The sequence below is a fragment of the Pempheris klunzingeri genome, chromosome 17 (genome assembly GCF_042242105.1).
Source record: "Pempheris klunzingeri isolate RE-2024b chromosome 17, fPemKlu1.hap1, whole genome shotgun sequence".
NCBI classification, from domain to species: domain Eukaryota; kingdom Metazoa; phylum Chordata; class Actinopteri; order Acropomatiformes; family Pempheridae; genus Pempheris; species Pempheris klunzingeri.
This window is the reverse complement of record NC_092028.1, coordinates 16,408,202-16,426,232: the sequence shown is the minus strand read 5'-3', so window position 1 is coordinate 16,426,232 and position 18,031 is coordinate 16,408,202. Positions and strand designations below refer to the sequence as shown.

The window sequence follows — 18,031 nt, the reverse complement described above, 5'->3', positions numbered from 1 at the left end:
CAGTAACACCCGACCCACTCTGTATCTACGGCACCAAGCTGTGCTGTAACCGACTCAGTGTTCCCTCATAAACGCCACGCCGGCCCCTTTAAGAACCGCAGCACCCAGCATCCTCCACTGCACGCCGGCGCTATGTGATGTCACAACCAGGCTCCTTGCTGGGTCTGCTCTCTGTCATCTCCTTTCCTCTCCGTCTCTTTCTTTAGCTCTTTTTCCCACAATGGATCTATCTTGCCCATTTCTTCATTTTCGTTTCAGCTCAGACCCCCTCTTTCCTCCAAAGCCCCCATGGTCCAAGACTCTAAACAGGAACAACCAGTAAGCCACGATGTCCTCCCCCAGTGTCTGTTATCGCATGTCCTGCTGGGGAGTTCTTGAAGCAATTGCCTGCTTATCAATTTGTCAGCTGTAACTTATGCTGTTGTATGAATCTGGCTATCCTTCCGGGAAAACGTATTCTGGCTGTGGATCCGATTTGTATCTATTATGTCCTTGAATGGAAAATGAAGACGTAGCAAATTTGTCTGTCTGTGGAATGTACCGTAGACAACATCAGCATCACCAGGGGCAGCATGTGGAGGATGTTGCCCACATTCTGCACAGTGCTCGTCTAATGGAGCTTGTGGCATTCTGTTATGTTATGGGAAAAATGGCATTCACGAGATATATTGACGGTGTGATATATGTGTGTGTCTGTGTGTGTGTGTCTGCCAAGCCATTAACTGAGCCACAGAGATAAACTACATTTTTATCCAGCTATAATTTCTTCCATTGCCCATTTTAGAGGGCATTTAGCAAAGCTCTCCCAAAAGCTGAAGGGTAAATTCTTGGCTGCCAAAATGAAGTGTCTATTGTGGCCTTCCTCTCAGTGACGGGGACGGAATCCGGCTTCCTGTAGATAGCCCCTCATTCATCACCTGCTCTGAATAGCACGCAACGTCCGAAGATAGGCCGGTGGATAGAGCAGGCACTGGGCATAGAAGCTGTGGATCTCCGCTTCTCTGGCAGGCCAGGTAGGGTGCCGTCAAGCACAATGTGCAGGGGATTAGCTTCAAAGCAGGGAGGCAAATGGGCCCCAGGCCCCTGCTGTCCTTTCAGGGCTCCGGCTGTGGCTGCATGGCGTGATGGTATGGGGGTCACTGGTTCCCCCGCCATGGGGGAGTGGGAACGGAACAGAGCCTGGGAAAGACTTGGGGGCTTGGGGCTGGGAGCTCCGCTGGCAAGGCTCACCTCTCAGCAGGTGACTCTGCTCACAGACGTGTTGCGATACAGACTTGCTTCAGATGACAGGATGATTAAACCCTGAAAAATATGGGCTTTATGTACCATTAAGAGTGTTTTATTTTCCTCTACTGTATTGTGCGTAGCTGGTAGTAACTCCAGTGAGGCTGAAGTCTACTGTATGTTTATAGCGTAACCAAGCCTTGCTGTTGATTGGTGCACACAACACCTAGCTACACTCTGACTTCAGATATCCTTCATTTTCAGTATAAACCTCAATGATTGCAGCCTGCTAATTACTACTTGAGTATAATGCCATTAATTGTGATTGAAACAGTTTCAATTGTGAAACTGATTGTAAATTGATTAGCAAATGTAATGAATGTATTTGAAACTGGGTGAATTATTCCTCAGACTATAACGACATATAAAAGCTGTATCACGACTCTTTTAGCATCTGCTCGGTTCTCTAAGTTTTCGCTGCCCTCGCCTCCCTACGGTTTTTCTTCTGATTTGGGTTTATAATGATCATCACAGTCATCGCCTAAGCGGATTTTCGCATGCTGTCAGGCGCATAGCATGGGGCATTGGGTAGTTACCGCAGCCAGATGGCTAACCCCTACCAGCTTGCACACATAGCCCAAACTAACTGCTCTTTTATATGCCGATCGCAGAATAGGGCGAGGGGGACACTGAGGGCCGGTGTGTACAACTGGCAGGGGTTGTGGGAGGGTGGAGGAGCAAGCCAGATGTAAACACATCACATCATGTTATCTCTGACAATGTGAGGAAGCGGAGAAACTTTTCTTGTTTTTTCTCTACTTTTGTACGGATTTCGCTACATTAGTTGGGCACGTGGGTGTTCTAGGTAAGAGAAGGGGTGGAAGGAATAGGACGAAGGAAGGATGAATAGATCGGTGGATGGACAAGTTGTCATGACGACAGGGTTGCTCTGAGTGTGTGTTGGCTGATGAAGTCTCTCTTTGCCTGCTTGTCCAATCAGATGGCTGAGCAGCGCATGCAGCACGAGCAGGAGAGGACGCGGCTACAGCAGCAGCACAGCACGGAAAAGGACAGCCTGGTCCAGGAGCACCAGTGGGAGGTGAGCAGCCTGGAGAGACAGGCCAGGGCCGCCCTGCAACAGCACCAAGAGCACGCCAAGGAGTGGAGGAAGCGCGATACCCAGGTAGGGGGTCTCCACTGATCCACATTTGCACGTACACACATGCTGACCCACCACTCTCCTGTGGACAACCATTTTGTATTTTGCCCATTAACGTTTTCCTGGGGTTCAAAAGCACAGCAGGTTTAGCCACTTTTTTTACTTAAAGCTAGACAGATATTGATAAACGGTGTGACTAATTTTATGGATTGCTGTATATTTGGTGCAAGCGTACGGAAGAATTTAGATATTGCTATTTGAATACAATCAAACTTTATTTAGATGAAAACAATGGTGCGCATAAGAAAAAGTAAAAAAACAAAAAACAAAATGCAAGTAACAAAACAAGATCACGCTGTCCGAACTTCTAACGTTTTTCTGATGTTTTTTTAAATTATTTTTTTATCACAGCAGGTTTTCGCGATAGAAGTCTAAAGACTTGAAATCCCGAAACCACAGGTAACCAGATGAAGGTGAAGAAATCTGTCTTCGTTGAGCAGCAAGCTTTTAATCCAAGCCTAGGTTAAATTTCTCTTTTATTTTCCGCTGTATGATTGTAGACCGGCGTCAAGCGCTCTGCACCGAAGTGTATCTCTGCATGGCATTCTCCCCTCACCGCAGGTAGCCATCTCCCTCCGGAAAACGGTGGTTATTCTCTATTTCAGCATTGATGGCCACAATGAGTGTATGACATTTGGGTCTATATTAATGGGCATCCCTGACACTGAGAGCCTATTCTGTTACAATATAGCCAAACCAGCTGCAGGTCTTCATCTCGCTCTGTCTTCGCCTCTCACCAGCTTGGGCTAGCTTGGAGCTCTGTGGGGCGCCGTTTGACAAACCAGCCCCCAACTGGGGATGTGTTAAACTCTTCAGGCTTCCTGATGAAATGGATATTGTCAGCATGGGAGAATTTAGTAAGCTTGAGATAGGGATCCAGCCAGACATATGTCGCATTTGTGGACAAAATGTGCTCACACCAAATGTGGACGCAGATGGTGCCAGACGCCCAATGAATGGCAAAGACATCGTACTTAACATAAACTGTTTTATTTTGTCATCATAGGTTCGATCATTTATGAATTATGATTTATGAAATAATTGACATCTACCACTAATACAACTACATTTTCAATTACACCGTATCAAAGGTAAAAACCAATTTTTCTTGTAAAATGCAGCGGTATTTGATGCCTAAAGAGACTCCCCAACTTGTCTGATTATTATGTTTTTGTCTCCTGTGTTCATTTTTCGTTAACGTTTACATTTTTTTGCATTCACATTGTGATTAGAAGAGAATACATTTTCATCATTTATAACCTCTGACACATGTGAGGCAATCTTAGATCCTCATACTAGTATACTATGATACTGGTGGCTTGTATCACAGCAGTCTAACATGTTAAAAAAGCGAGAAACTGTACAACATGATGGAAAAGTCTTGTTTTTTCCTTTTTATTCCCTCTCTAATGTTCCCTTGTCTAACATTTTTGGGAAATGTCTTTCACAGCACCGATGGCACCAGCAAGTGTGTTATTTGGTTCTCTGGAGATGCCATCACAACAGGACATTTCTACTGATAACATGCCGTCCTACTCATGTCAAAATGACGTGTAGTTTGACAAATCTTAGGATCTCAGGAGGTGACAGAAAACAAACTTCCCCAGCACCCATCTCATATTCTCAGTTCCTGTTTGCTCGTGCAGCATTCTGAGTAGAGATCACACGCCTGCCTAATGTCAGATGTTAAAGTGGCAGAAATCCAGATTTTCACCCAGGCCTTGGAAAGATGGAGGACAGGATTTTGAGGTCTTTTACGAAACTGGTGGGGATTTGAGCTGGTTTGACTTCCTGTGTGAGCACTGTTCCATGCGTGCGCTGTTAAAATGACAAGAAGCTGGCACACCAGCAGCGGATATGTATTAAACATGAGCTTTTTTTAGATTGAGCAAAGCCACTTATTATCAAACACTTTCGCATTACCAAAGTTGTTTACCCCTTGAGAACTCTACCACACTGATAGCAACATGGCCCTCAATGGCAGTCTTTCTATGCGTGTAACACAGGGCTGTGTAAGTTGTGAAAATATGATTTGAATTCAGAAAAACAGCATTTTGTTGATGCATCTCTCGTGCTTCTTGCAATCTCAGGACTTCTCTCAGCCCTTCGCGCCACATGGGTCAGATGGACATATGATAATGTCATCATCAAGTGACACATCAGTAACAGACGACCTAAGCGATTGATCCCAGGCCTCTATATTTCTACCTCTCTCCTTGTCACACTTCCTCTCAAGGACAGTTGCAGCTAGGAAGTGGGCTAAGGGAATATCAAATGTCAGTCACACACTCATAGCATGAGTAATACCCACTCATCACTTTGATGTGGTGGGACGGTAATAAAAAGCTTTCCTGACTCTCGCCTTGTGTTTTCGAATGAGAGCCAATGAGTCGTAGCAGCGATTGGAGGGAAGAGCTGAAAAACTCCTCACACAGGGACACGTTGTCCTCATCCCACCAGAGTTTGTTATCCAAGAAACTGGCTTCACCCTTCATGTAGCCGCTACACATTATAAATGCGATATGACCCATATTTTGTGGGCATGGGGTCTCTTTTGTGTTCAGAATGACTATGGCATTCAATATTTGTCAACATTCACGCATTTAAGTTATCTTGCTTTTTAAATGCAGCATATTATGATATCTCTAATGAAAGAACTAGAATTAAGCCGCTGGATTCAAGGCCTACTGTGTGGTTGGCATCCCACTGACTCAGGGGATTAACTCACAATTTCCAGTCTTGTGGACTTGAATGTTGCTGTTAAAAGAATAAGCTATTTCTTAAACCTTTTTTTAAAATACCAAAGCGTGAAAGGAAGCTTTCAGTTGGCTGTCTGTCCAGGGTGATGAAATGTCTTGCTGGTGAGACATGTTTGCCCGCAGCCAGCCCTGTGTTGTTCTGTTAGCTGATCAATGCCCCCCAGAGGACGAAGGTGTTTTGTAGACTGTTTTTGGAATCCTGATGTAGTGGCCTTTCTTTTTTGCCTCCCTTCTAGAGATATCGAGGTGTGTGCACATCGACTCATGCAGTGTTACAATGATGTTTAACTTAGTATAGGAAAACTATATTTCACTCTTAAGTCACACTACACTTTTCCACTTGTAATTCCACCGTTTTCAACTCGCCAAGAAACTTTTGTAGGACTTTGTCATTATTTTATATTCTCTTCAAAATGACTCTCTCTTATCTTTGTAAAGATTCATTGTATTGTATGACAAAACAACTCAATGTATTTAATTGTTGCTATTATTCTTAATATATTCTATTTTGTGCCTATGAGGTTTTTCAATTGTTGAACATTAGTAAGAGTTTGACTTCTAAAACTAGGGCCTAGCATTATAAATTAATTTGAAGACTTGTTTTTCGCAAACACAGAATTGTTTGTTCTATGCAAAACTCATCATTCGTATTTTTCCCACCAGCTCTTGCTCAAAATTCATTTTATGGGTATTATTTTCCCGAATAATTACGTCTTTTTTTTTTTTAAGGAACGTACATGCCATCTGGACTTCAAACAGCATGAGAGAGAGCGATAGTCTTGTGAGGTCTTTCTTCTGGGCCGTGATGGACTAAATAATGATGCTGTCAATTTTTCAAAGCATTTCAATCCCAAGTACGTGATTAAGATGAGTCAAACGAAGAGGGTGATGACAGACTATGTCAAATAGGGTGTTTGATGACGAGAACAAGGCAGACAGCCAGACCAGTGCACATTGATTGTCTCAGTGCTTGTGTATTGTCATTTACCAAATGATTGGTCCCAGAGATCTGGTATCATCAAGTAGATCTTGTCTTGTTACTCCGTGATTTCCAATACCAGATGAATATCCCGCTGAGCTGGTCAGCGTCAGCGTGTTTGTGATTTTTTTTAAATGCATTCATCATATCTTCCCATATATGACTGAGTATTTATGTGAGAACCTGGCAGATTTTTCTGACATTCAGAACAATTGATCATGGGCAAAGTCATTGGTGAGCACTGATGCTCTGTGATGTGTTGAGTGTTACAGCTCTCTTTCAAACCATGAAGCTATTTAGTATGTGCATAAATCAAATCTTGGATGTCAGCCAGATGAATCTTTATCTAAAACGTAACAGTAAAACATTCATAACTACACTCGTACCTACGTTTTCCTTGCTAAATTCAGTCAAATACTGCACATATGTGGATTGTCTACGTCTGATTCTAAACACTAACACAAAATGTGTTGCCTGGCATCGGCAGACCAATTCACAAAAGTGAATTAGTCTGGAATCTCTCTGTTCATTTTCGATTTCAAGCAGCGTAGATCAAAATGCCTCTGGAGGCAATTGGGCAGACTTACATGCAATCAGAGCAATGAAACATGACTAAAACGAAACTTAACAATTCCCGTCAGAAGCACAGCAAAACACATCTTTCTATCTTTCTTATCGACATTAGCAGGGATTGTTTGGATTTTCTTTTAATTGGGGTTGTCTGAGGCACTTATCTACAGTCAGTGCATTACCAACAATAGATACCAGTTGGCATCCGCCAAATTTGGAGAGGCAGCCAGGATTTGCTAAGCAGTGTACTGCTGTGGACGGTAGCACCCAAACAAAAGGCCAACCTAAAAAAAGTCAATGTCAGTTTAAGTGTGCATTATATCTAGAATATTTTCACCTTGCCATCAGACAGGTATTTCCAATGGGAAACTGACGCCATTGTATTGTCCTTCCATTGATAAAAATACAGGAGGTGCTGTTCAAGGTAAATGTACACTTGAACTGATATGGATTTTATTAAAGTTATCTTTATATACAGTGCATAATTCAACAGAATGTACCACATCAGTGGCAGCTGTCCTTTTGTTGCCTCAAGTGTGCTCCTGTCAGCCATTGAACCAAAACTATGTGCCCTATATCAGATGAATTGTTGTGATTGGCCGTCCATTGCAAGGGCGGCTGGAAATCTGTCTGAATGGGACGTATCCACCAGAGCAGCAGAGTTCGCACATTCATCTGGTTCCCAAGCAACATGATCTATCTTTTGAGGAAGACATTTTCAGGCAAAAAAAAAATGCTATCAAAAATAAATGTGTTAAATAAACACATATTCGTTTAGACGAGAAGATTGATACCACTTTCATGTAACGTGATTAGTTTAACTTAGCATAAGGACTGGAAGCAGGGGGAAACGGGGGAAACAGCTCGCCTAGCTCTAAAATATGCCTGCCAGCACCTCTGAAGCTCACTAATTATCGTGCTGAGTATTGTTTGGTTAACCTATAACCAAACGGTGCCCCATATTTAAAGCACAGACATGAGAGTGGTATCAATCTTCTTATCTAACTCTCAGCAAAAAGTAAATGTGGTATTTCCAAAAATGATAAACTATTTCTTTTGAATACAAAACTTCTCAGCGTAAGAACGAGTAACATGAGTTAAATTTATAGCCCAAGTGAATATAGTTAAAGCTAAACATTTTCCACCTGTCATGATGTAAACAGCCAGGACAGCCGCAACAGGAACCGTGAAGCTGTACACTAACTAACAAGATTAATGGCTCTATTCCATTTAGGTGTGCCAGTAAGCCAGCATGTTAAAAACCAGGACACTGGCACTAACGCGCCTACATGGAATACAGCTATATTATAAATGTTATTAGTTACACCTGTGTTTGCCAAATCATAATATTCACAGTAAGCAAGGTCTTTTGCCTGTGTATAGTTATGGCACCTTTTTGTGATGCTTTTTTGATATGAAAATATATCACTTTGTTCTTATGTTGTTATGTCTCTGATATAAAATACTACACCAGTAGAATGATTAATCTAATAAGTCTATTTGTTTTATCCGTTTTGTTAAATCACATAAATCAAAGATAAGAAATTGCTCAGCCATTACTAAGCCGAGGCTTTTATAGAAAACATGTGGACATTCTTCACCAAAACATTATTAATATTCTTCCTACAGGGGAGTGAAAGGAGCGAAAGGAGAGGCAACTTCAGAGCACCTCTAGTTTTATTACCAGAAAAGCCTGGCTGTGCATTCCATAAAAGATGCTGTCTAAACAATCATGTTACGGTTTGTAAGGATAGTCGTGCATGGGTTAAATGTCATCGGGAAGCTCGTCCGTCATGTCAGAACGTCTGTGCAACAAATTAGGCACCTTGGAGTCATTGTGGCATAATCAGTTCCTGCTACGGTCTATAGCCTGTTAACCAGTGTTCCATCCTTTTACACTCTCTCCTCTGTTGTTTTGCCCGTCTTCTGTCTTCTTAGCTGACATGGTTTGACCCAATATATTTCATCTGACACTCTCCAATTGTCACCAAAAGCTGCTTCATCACAAAGCTTCACATCAGCATGCTAACATGTGCCCTGTTGAAGCGGCTATGCTCACTCACTTCCAAAGGAAACATGCTCTTTTGGCCTCTTAAGTTTCTGAAGTGTCATTGCCAATGCTTCTGTTCTGGAAGATTATACTCTAACTTATTAAATGATTTTTTGGGGGGAGATAGATCATCCACATTTTTTAAAGAGAGAATTATACATTAAAGTCCCTTCAGGGCTCAGATCTAATAGCTGCTTGCCCTTGAAGGCACAAGTGGAGCAGTGAGAATGGTAATGTTGAAAGACAGGGGAGTGGGACATGGATTGCGTGTGTTTGTTTTTTTTACCTCATATTCTCTCTTAATGTGCTGCATGGCATCGTATGTGTGTGACAGCTACGCCATGTGTGGCTGTTTGTCTCTGTGTGTGTGTGTATGCGTGTGCACAAGCGGATCTGTATGTGTGTGCCAGGGAAAGGGGGGTGGGGGGGGTATAACACAGAGCCACAGCATCTGCCTGTTTTTGTGACACTCCTTTGAAGTCTCTTTGATTCTCCCCAGTGCCCGCTAAAAAAGACTTCAGACACTTTCTGTCTGATTGCCTTAACATGGCGTTGTCCGGGGATGCCCAGGCTTTTGAGGAGAGAGAGGCAGGAGGCAGAGCACACAGTGCACACCAAAGTAAGAAATAAACCAAGTAAACCAAGGAGAGTAATGAGGATGTGCAATAGCTGGGGAATAAGTGCAATATAGGTAGGAAAGTGTGAAACACCGCAACTGCAATGCGTCTTCGAGGCACCTACACTTCACTACAATATCCTTTGCTCATTGCTTGTTGTAAATTGCAGGGAATGAAAATATTATGGAGATAAGTGTAATGTGTGTGGAGCTCTCTTCATGCACTACAAATAGGCTATTTGAGTACAGTGAACTGTATCATGGATGGCCCATGTCATGTCATAAATGCACACACAGTATGTGCTCTTACTGAATCATGTCGTTTGAAATAATGTGAAAGTTTTGGCTCCTTCTCCTCATTTGCTTCATAAACATTCTCAGTTTTTATACCATTTTGGCAGAACGGTAACCTTATCTATTCTTTTTGACATTTTCCAAACTCTTGAGATGTAGCTTCACTGCGTGTGCCGGACCAGTCTTATTTCTGGTGTTTCAGAGGCCGCGGGGTTGTGCTTATTAGCATTCCCGCTATATAATGCTGACTCTCACTGGCAGTCCCATTAAAGGGCTCTTCTGGGCAAAGTCAAGGCTGAGCAGTTCAAAAAGAAAGAGGTCACGAGAGGGGTCAGGCCATAGCAGCAGCCCCCACACAAACACCCAGAGGAGAACAGACACATTTAAGCATGTTTGCAAAAAACTTTCCAACACTTAAAAACTGGAGAGGCTCTTAGATACTTTGTCTCAATCTCTCTGCAGCAATATATTAACTCCTGTCTTCATACCTATTGTTGGCAGGTAAGGATGGAATACTGAGATATTTGGCTCTATATCTCCACTCCATAGGACATATAATGTCAGAGAGCTTGTCCTGCCAGATCACTGACGAGGCTTTTGTCAGCACCACAAATGTATGAGGACAGACAGGAATATGGGCGCATGTTCTGAAAAGTTATCTTCACTGGCACATAAACATATTTACACGTAAATCCATTTTGCAATTTAGTCTCTCACTTTTTCTGTTAATGGGAATACCATGAAATAGCTTGACTGAAGAGCCCCCACATCTCAGAACCACACAACATCTGCAGGATAATAGTTGATATCACTTACCTAAATCCACTGAACGTGTCGGTATCTGTGTCTCTTCAGACGATTTCAGATTTGGAAGCACAGCTGGCAAGTCTGTGTGAGGAACTTCTGGGTGCCCGCGCGCAGCATAAGCAACAGTTGGCTGAAATGGCATCACTCCGGGAGGAGGGAAAACAAAAGGCAATCATGGATAAAGAAGCATCCCTGGACCGGCTCCGCTCTGACATGGAGCACATCCGCTGTGACCTTGAGAGAAGCCACCAGCAAGACAGGGAAGCTGCCCAAGACAAGGTGGGTAAGGGGTAGGAGGGAGAAAATGGGACATGGTCGGTTTCTTATAGGATGCCGTCTGCATTCATCATGCAACATCACTCTCTATTGCCTGTGTGGACATGAAAGCGACGGCGGCTTACATAAAAAGTGACACCCTCACTGGTTCACCAGCAGAAATATATAAGAGGGAGTGCAGAACACTCATGTCTGAAATAGCCAATAAACACTAAATTAGGGAGGAAAAGATGGGCAGAGATAGAGAGGTTGTATTACCTGGCTGACTTTACAAGAAAACTGCCCATGGTGTCAAAAAAGAGAAGGTGTTCTGTGATAGTCTTGTTCAGGCAACCAAGCTTTTTTTTTTTGTATCGCTTTCCTCCTCCTCCTGCTGTATCCCTGCATGTCTGTCTGTTTATATCTCCCTCTCCAATAGATATTTGCCAGATAACGCATGAACAATGTTGTCTTTATCAAGCTATTGTTTTTTATCAGTGTTGACAGTGAGAACAGATTGTGTGCTTTAGCTTTTTAATCCAAAGCCTTTTACAATTCACTTCTCATTCACACACACACACACACACACACACCGATGGCATCAAGCTACTATGCAGGGCTCTGGCCTGACCATCGGGAGCAACTGGAGTTCAGGGTCTTGCTCAAGGAAACTTGTGACATGTGGACAGGAGGAGCAAAGGTCTGCTGCAACCTGTGCCTGATGTGTCTGTCATGCTAGTGCAGCTCTACAAATCAGCACATCTTAATGTCTGCACATCCAAGCTGGGGTTAAACCTGCGCATATGTCCCCTCAGATGCACCCACAGAGCCTTAGCCGTATTGAGATAGCCTGTCCTAAACACCTTGTAAAACCAAGTATATTACTATTATAGTACTTGATACATCCTAGATACTTAAACAGAAAGCTGAGTAAGACGAAGGTGCTGTCAGCAGCTACATTACAGGTACTTATGTATTTGAAGAAATTGAGTCCTGTGGTTGACCCTCTTACTATCGTAGGATATGTCATTTTGAAATGTACACACTAGTTAGGGGGATTGGGACATTAGGACACAGTCATAGAGGGGAAACCACACATTTTAGTAGAGCCATTATCCAGCTTTGCTTTCCGCTATCTAAGTGAACCAGGAAGTACTTCAGTTAGAAGTTCTGAGGTTCCCTCTCTCTTTCTTTCTCTCTTTCTGTCTCATATTCGCTCCCCTCACCACTACAGAAACTGGACCCACGGCTGGGAATTCACCCGTAATCTTGTGCTGGTCTAGCAGGAAGCTGACCTAAGGTGGTGTTGATCAGAACCTAATCCCTCAGCAGGGCCCATCAAAGAGAGTATTTTTCATTAGACACCATCCCGCGCCAGCTGCGCAGCATTAGCACCGGAATGCAGGGACCTCCAAAGCACCCAGACGGCCATTTTGGCTCCATATGGCACACAGAACCAGGGGTTCTGAAGGGAGGGGGAGCTGAGGAAAAGAGTGTACTTATTACAGGGTAATCCTCATTTGAAGAAATCATGCTATTTCCTATCAGCCTCTTTTTTTTCCCGTTTTGGATATGTGAGGCTAAAAGTAATTTTATCTTTTTGGCACACTTTAATTCCGCTCTCTCTTCCCTCGTTTTTTTTGTACATGGGGAAAAAATGATCCACAGTTGTCGGGGAATCTGGAGTGGATTCAAAGCAGTGAGGCCGAATGTTGAACTTAAACTGATAACACTATAAGCAATGTGCAAGTTTCACTTTTTATGAAAGAGATTAATGATTTCTCCATCCTTTTTTTGTCAGCTGAAAGTGCATGCTTCTAAAAAAAAAAAAAAAAAAAAAAAAACTCATCAAAGGTTGAACGTCTTACTTTTCTCCCTTTTTTCTACTTTCTAATCTGTCTCCAAGTTTGACTTCGGAGTGGGCTGGGAGAAGTTTCACTACTTCTTTTTGCCCTGTTTTTTTCACATGGGATTGAAGTCAGCCAGCTCTCAGATCCATATTGACTCGTTCGCCCTGTTTTGTAAGCTGAAAATTTCTCATTCTTTTGATGCAGACAGAAATGCTGTCCTCTGCAGTCCACCATGCTCTTGGAAGCAGAGCCTGGGCAGGCCAGCTATTCCTTTTTTTTTTTTTTTTGAACACATCTCCCAGATCCTGGAAAAAGGCCAGAGAAATCCATTAAATCCATGAATGGATTCCCATCAAAGACGCATGCGTTTAAGGGAGAGACAGAGAGAGTGAGAGATGGATACAGGGGGATGGGGGGATGTTTTGGGAGTAGACAGTTGAAGCTGCTGGAATGAAATAATGAGAAGCAGAATATCAGAGGAGATAAGATCACACGTTAAGATAGTTCCATACATTTGAGCTGCACCAAAAAGAACGGAAGAGAAGGAAAAGTGATGGAGGTGGGCTGAGGTGAAGGTGTGGGGGGGTGTTTTAGTCTGGTCGCCATTGAAGTTTATCTTAGTATGTGCGTCTGTGTGTGTGTGTGTGTGTGTTTTCATGGGTGAGACTGAACGCACACAACCCCAGACCTCCCAATCTCCGTTCTCCACTGAGGGGCCTGTGAAGCTGCCTCTGTGCCAGATAAAGACGCCTCATCTCTGGGCTACAGTGAGCACGAATCCTGCCTCTCACCCACACCACCTCCTTATCTAACTTCCTTATTCTCCTCCACACCTCCACCGTCCCTCTTTCTCTGTCTTTTCCCGCGTCCCACCCCCGCTCCTCCTTCAAGTCGTAGCAAAACCCAAAACATTAGGGCTTTCTTTAAAGAGTCGGCCTTGCCAGAAATCAGGGATGGGCTTTGAGGAAGTGTGGGAACACTGTTCTCACCACATGTGCGAGCACTCCGCGATGCATGCACACACACACACACACACACTAATCACTAGCATATAAAAAACACAGGTCATATTTGCAATTAGCACTTGATATGCTGTACTTACTGTATTTGAGCTTAAAGTTTGGTTAATGGAGAGTTAGTGCTCGACCTCTTCACTTCACACAGCTGTGTGCTAGAGATCTGAGATACTGTGAGACAAAAGATCAGCAGGCCTCAGGTTTGATAGGAATTGAATAACGTCTGGAACTTTGAATTCATACTTTCTCTTAATCTGGAGAACGTGGCTCTTTGAACTGCTCGAGGAGATTAGATGTGCAAATTTTTTCTGATATGTTTGTGTGGACTGGGGTGTTTGTATATGCGTGTGATTGAGAGAGAGCATGCACACATATTTGTACTTGGTATGTTTGCGTATTGCACACGTACTGCATAAACTGTGTCATTTTATGTGTTCTCCGCCTGATGGCTTTTAATTGCTTGTGTAATTGTCACCACACGTGTGCACAAAAAGTGTGTGTTCACAAAATACGCACAGAGACAGAAGCCCACACTTTCTGATGATTCCGCAGGCAAGGTGTGTGTGTGTGTGTGTGTGTGTGTGTGTGTGTGTGTGTGTGTGTGTGTGTGTGTGTGTGTGTGTGTGTGTGTGTGTGTGTGTGTGTGTGTGTGTGTGTGTGTGTGTGTGTGTGCGCGCACCCACTTTCACTTCAGATCAAAGGGACACGCCATTTCATCAAACACTAACCAAGTGTGACAAAAGCACCTGGAGGCAAACGTCAGCCAATGAGAAAGCAGCTTTTTGGCACGCAGTAGCCAATCCCTGCTCCCCATGTCACAGCAAGCAGTGTCCCTCTGGCCATGCCCCATGTGATTCCCTTTACATGAAAGCAACACACCACACACAGGTTGGACATTAGAAAGCTGAGGTACGAAGGCCTCTGTCTTGCAATTAGGCTTCTTTTTTTTCCCCACAGGTAGTTGGTTTTGCTTGGAGGTAGTCTGTGCACATCCAAAAACTGAGAGGTTCCTCCTCTGGAAGTTAGGTTGGCTACGACAGTGTATGAAATTCAGTTCTTTAGCTGGAGCTGCTGCTTCCTTTTATGCCTCTGCACTCATTATGACATGACACTGCAGTTGTAAATGGCTTTCAGATGACATAACACAGTCTGTTTGACAGTCCGTGATATTGTTAGTGCTGATGTTCTTTGCTGTCATTGCAAACAACTTCGACTGAACCTAGAATTGAATTCCCAAATCTAATGAGCTTGGTTAATGCCTTCTAAATTGACTAGTTCCCTGCCAATACATCTAATCAAAGGGATGTTCCAGTTAGATCAACTCTGTTGTTGGTTATTATTTGGTGAGTACTGCTGGTTTTCTGTAAATCTAATATCTTCAATCCGGATATTTCCTTTGCATCTTGATTTAGTCCTGATAGATTTCATGGTGTCATAATATGTCTTCAGTGAACATTTGTGAGCAGATTTTTATCTCCCCACTCACATTTGACATCATCTGTGAGAAACAGCTGCTGAAAAAGAAAACTTGTTTGTGATCACTCATACATCTGCAGTGGCAGTGTGATACCTCAGCCTAGACATCAAACCCTCATTTAACTTGTTTGGCAAAAGAAAACCGTCTGTGTATAACTTTTGTTTGTTGTGCTGTGCACAAAGCTGACTAGGCAGTCTTCTAATGTGGCCGGAGACGCATCTGCTTTCACACTGTTTTCCATTTGTGGACACGAGCGTCACTGACCATCCTTAAATGTGGTTCGACTGATTGGATGTTAATGTGTCCCCTTGTTGCTTTCACATCCATATTTAGCGCTGCACACTTGTGCAGACCACCCAAGATGTTTAAAGTGCAAAACATGCACACAGCTGATTTTCCAAATTTTCACAGGAGTTACAGTTCCAGCATGTTGCCATCCCTGGTTGCTTTGTGCTTTCTTTTTTCTCTATCTACTTTTCTCTCTATGCTCTTAACACAGTAATGCCTCTGTCATCGCTGATCTCTACCTGTGCGCATGTGTTTATCCATTTCAATTGACACAAGGAGAATGTCCCCGAGCTGTCATGGTTCGGTATCAATAAACAGGGGATAAACTGGGCTGAGGCGTACGTCCCAGCTGTGTGCTCTAGTGGCAGGGATTTCGGGCGAGCCTGTAGTGCAAGGACAGAATTTAACAAATCGCTTGAACCCAGAGCCCCCCCACACACATAACAAATCCCCTGTCAATAAAGCTGTTGCCTGTGAACAAATTAGATATTTAACCTGTGTGTCCTCCTTAACATCAGAGAAATCTTAACATTAAACTCAGAATGCAGGAAGTTGAACCAGGGAGATCTTGCAGTTCACACAAATTATGTAAAAGACTTTAAACATCATTTTTATTTTCATCCACATCCATCCATTCTCACTACCTTTGCTCATGACCCTCCAAGTCTCTGTACTTTCAGCCTCGAGAGTGTAGTGTTCTCTCTCTCAGCCAGAAGATGGTGGTACGAGGTTGTTGTCATTGTTGTTGTCATAGCCACGTCTTGTTCTTCTCTCTTGCCCCCTGTCACTGCTGACTTATTAGTTTGGTCCTCTGCCATTTGGAGATACACCAAATCACATTATTCAGTTGGTCATGGATTAGACTAGGAGGAGAGAAACATAGGCTGAGGGATGATCAAAGTGGGCCCGCATTCACCTCACACTAACAGACTAACTGGGAGACAAAGGGCTGGGGGAGGCAGAGCGAAGGATCCGATTTTAGGGGAGAAAGAGGTAAAGTTAATGGCATTCAGACTATTGGACGAATGTCTCTGAATTTGTATTTGTCTGCTGTTGGTATATGTTTACAACATCGCTACGGCACAAACACACATTAAAGCGTTTTCATGTGCCAGAGATTGCACTCTTGTGTTTGTGTATGAACATATGTTATGTGTTTGTGTGCATGTACGCATGCCCAGACCTATCTGAGCTCCTCGTTTCCTCAGTGCACCATCGGGCCCGCCGGCGGAGAGAGAGTGAGTGAGTCACCCAGCAGATGAAAGAGTCAAAGTAAAGGCTCTGCCATCCCAAAAAAAACATCACACAGTTCCCTTGCTCACTTTTTGAAGTCATCCAAGAGGAGGGAGGGAAGCGACACACTTTCTCAATCGCATTAAAACATGGCGTCAGGCAGCTCCCATCTTGTTGCACGCTATAGATTACACTTTGGTTTGAAGTGGAGTTTTAAGTGGGACACCATGATATTGGGCTCTGTTTTTTGGGTTAAGTTTCTAATTCAACTCGGAATCATCCTACATCTGAACATCAGGCAGACTTATTGATCAAAGCAGGGATGGGGGCATAAATAGAAAGGGAGTGAGGTCTACCTAGGCACAAAACTAGAAGGACAGAATTTCATTGCAGTTCTATCGAAGTTCAATGACCAATCAAAAAAAAAAAAAACATTATCTCCTTTAGCAAAGTCGCTGCTCTCATAGCTTAACAGTCATGATAGGTTAAGATTAATCATTGTATTTAATAGTTAACATGAATCTGTACACAGAGGTATGTCCACCTGTTTGTATCAAAACAATCTGTGATTCTGAAACCGACTCCATTCATTAAGCATTCACAGCCTCAAACTAACTTTTTTCCCTTGACCCTGTAATGTGGGTTAGATGTTAAGCTGACTCACATTGATGGTAATGGATGTAATTGGTTTTCTGATACCTAGGACCGTGTGTGTGTGTGTGTGTGTGAGAGATGTATATTTATCTGAATACGCCTGCTCGTGTGCGCACATGATGCATTATTTCTGTTCTGTGTGTGATGCGGCACTGACAGTGAGCAGCAGGGATTAAGAGAATCAGTACTGACAAGCAGTGATGGCAAACTGTGAAATGGAAATAAAGCCTCTTGTCATTACAGCACCAACTTTCTCTCTTGCAAACACAGATACACAGGCAAGCACAGCAAGACAGCAATGATTACAGACAAACGAGCAAATAACATCTCCCAGCTCTCCCTCGCTGGCAGATTGAACTCAAATTGTTATGAGAGACATGCGTAGTGAACAGAGGATTGTTTTGAATGCTTACAAATACTGCTGCCACTAAAACTGAAGGCTTCGTGGAGCAATGGGGAAAATGTTCTCTTTGAAATCTTTTTTTTTTGTTTTGTTTTGTTTTCGAGAAATGAACCCCACATATCGGCTCCCTGATGTGTGATATACAGCATGTTGTGTGCAGGATGAAACAACTATTTAAAGAATATATTTTCTGACTCATTGTCACCTTAAAAAAAACATCCCCGATCTTTACCTAATCACCTGCCAATCGGTTGTGGCATTGTATCCTTGCTGCGTGTGCACTGACATCATCCTTGCGTCAGCAAGTCTTGAGTGTAGTTTTATGTCTCCTGTCAGA

At 43.1% G+C, this 18,031-nt stretch overlaps 1 protein-coding gene across 1 annotated transcript in view; it reads left to right on the top strand.

Annotated features, from left to right (window-relative positions):
- Positions 1-18,031, top strand: part of cep112 (centrosomal protein 112) — a 99,470-nt gene that overhangs the window by 49,106 nt on the left and 32,333 nt on the right. The window contains exons 19-20 of the mRNA XM_070848129.1: positions 2,225-2,407; positions 10,567-10,797. Coding sequence (XP_070704230.1) covers positions 2,225-2,407; positions 10,567-10,797 — 414 coding nt within the window. The remainder of the gene's footprint in view (positions 1-2,224; positions 2,408-10,566; positions 10,798-18,031) is intronic.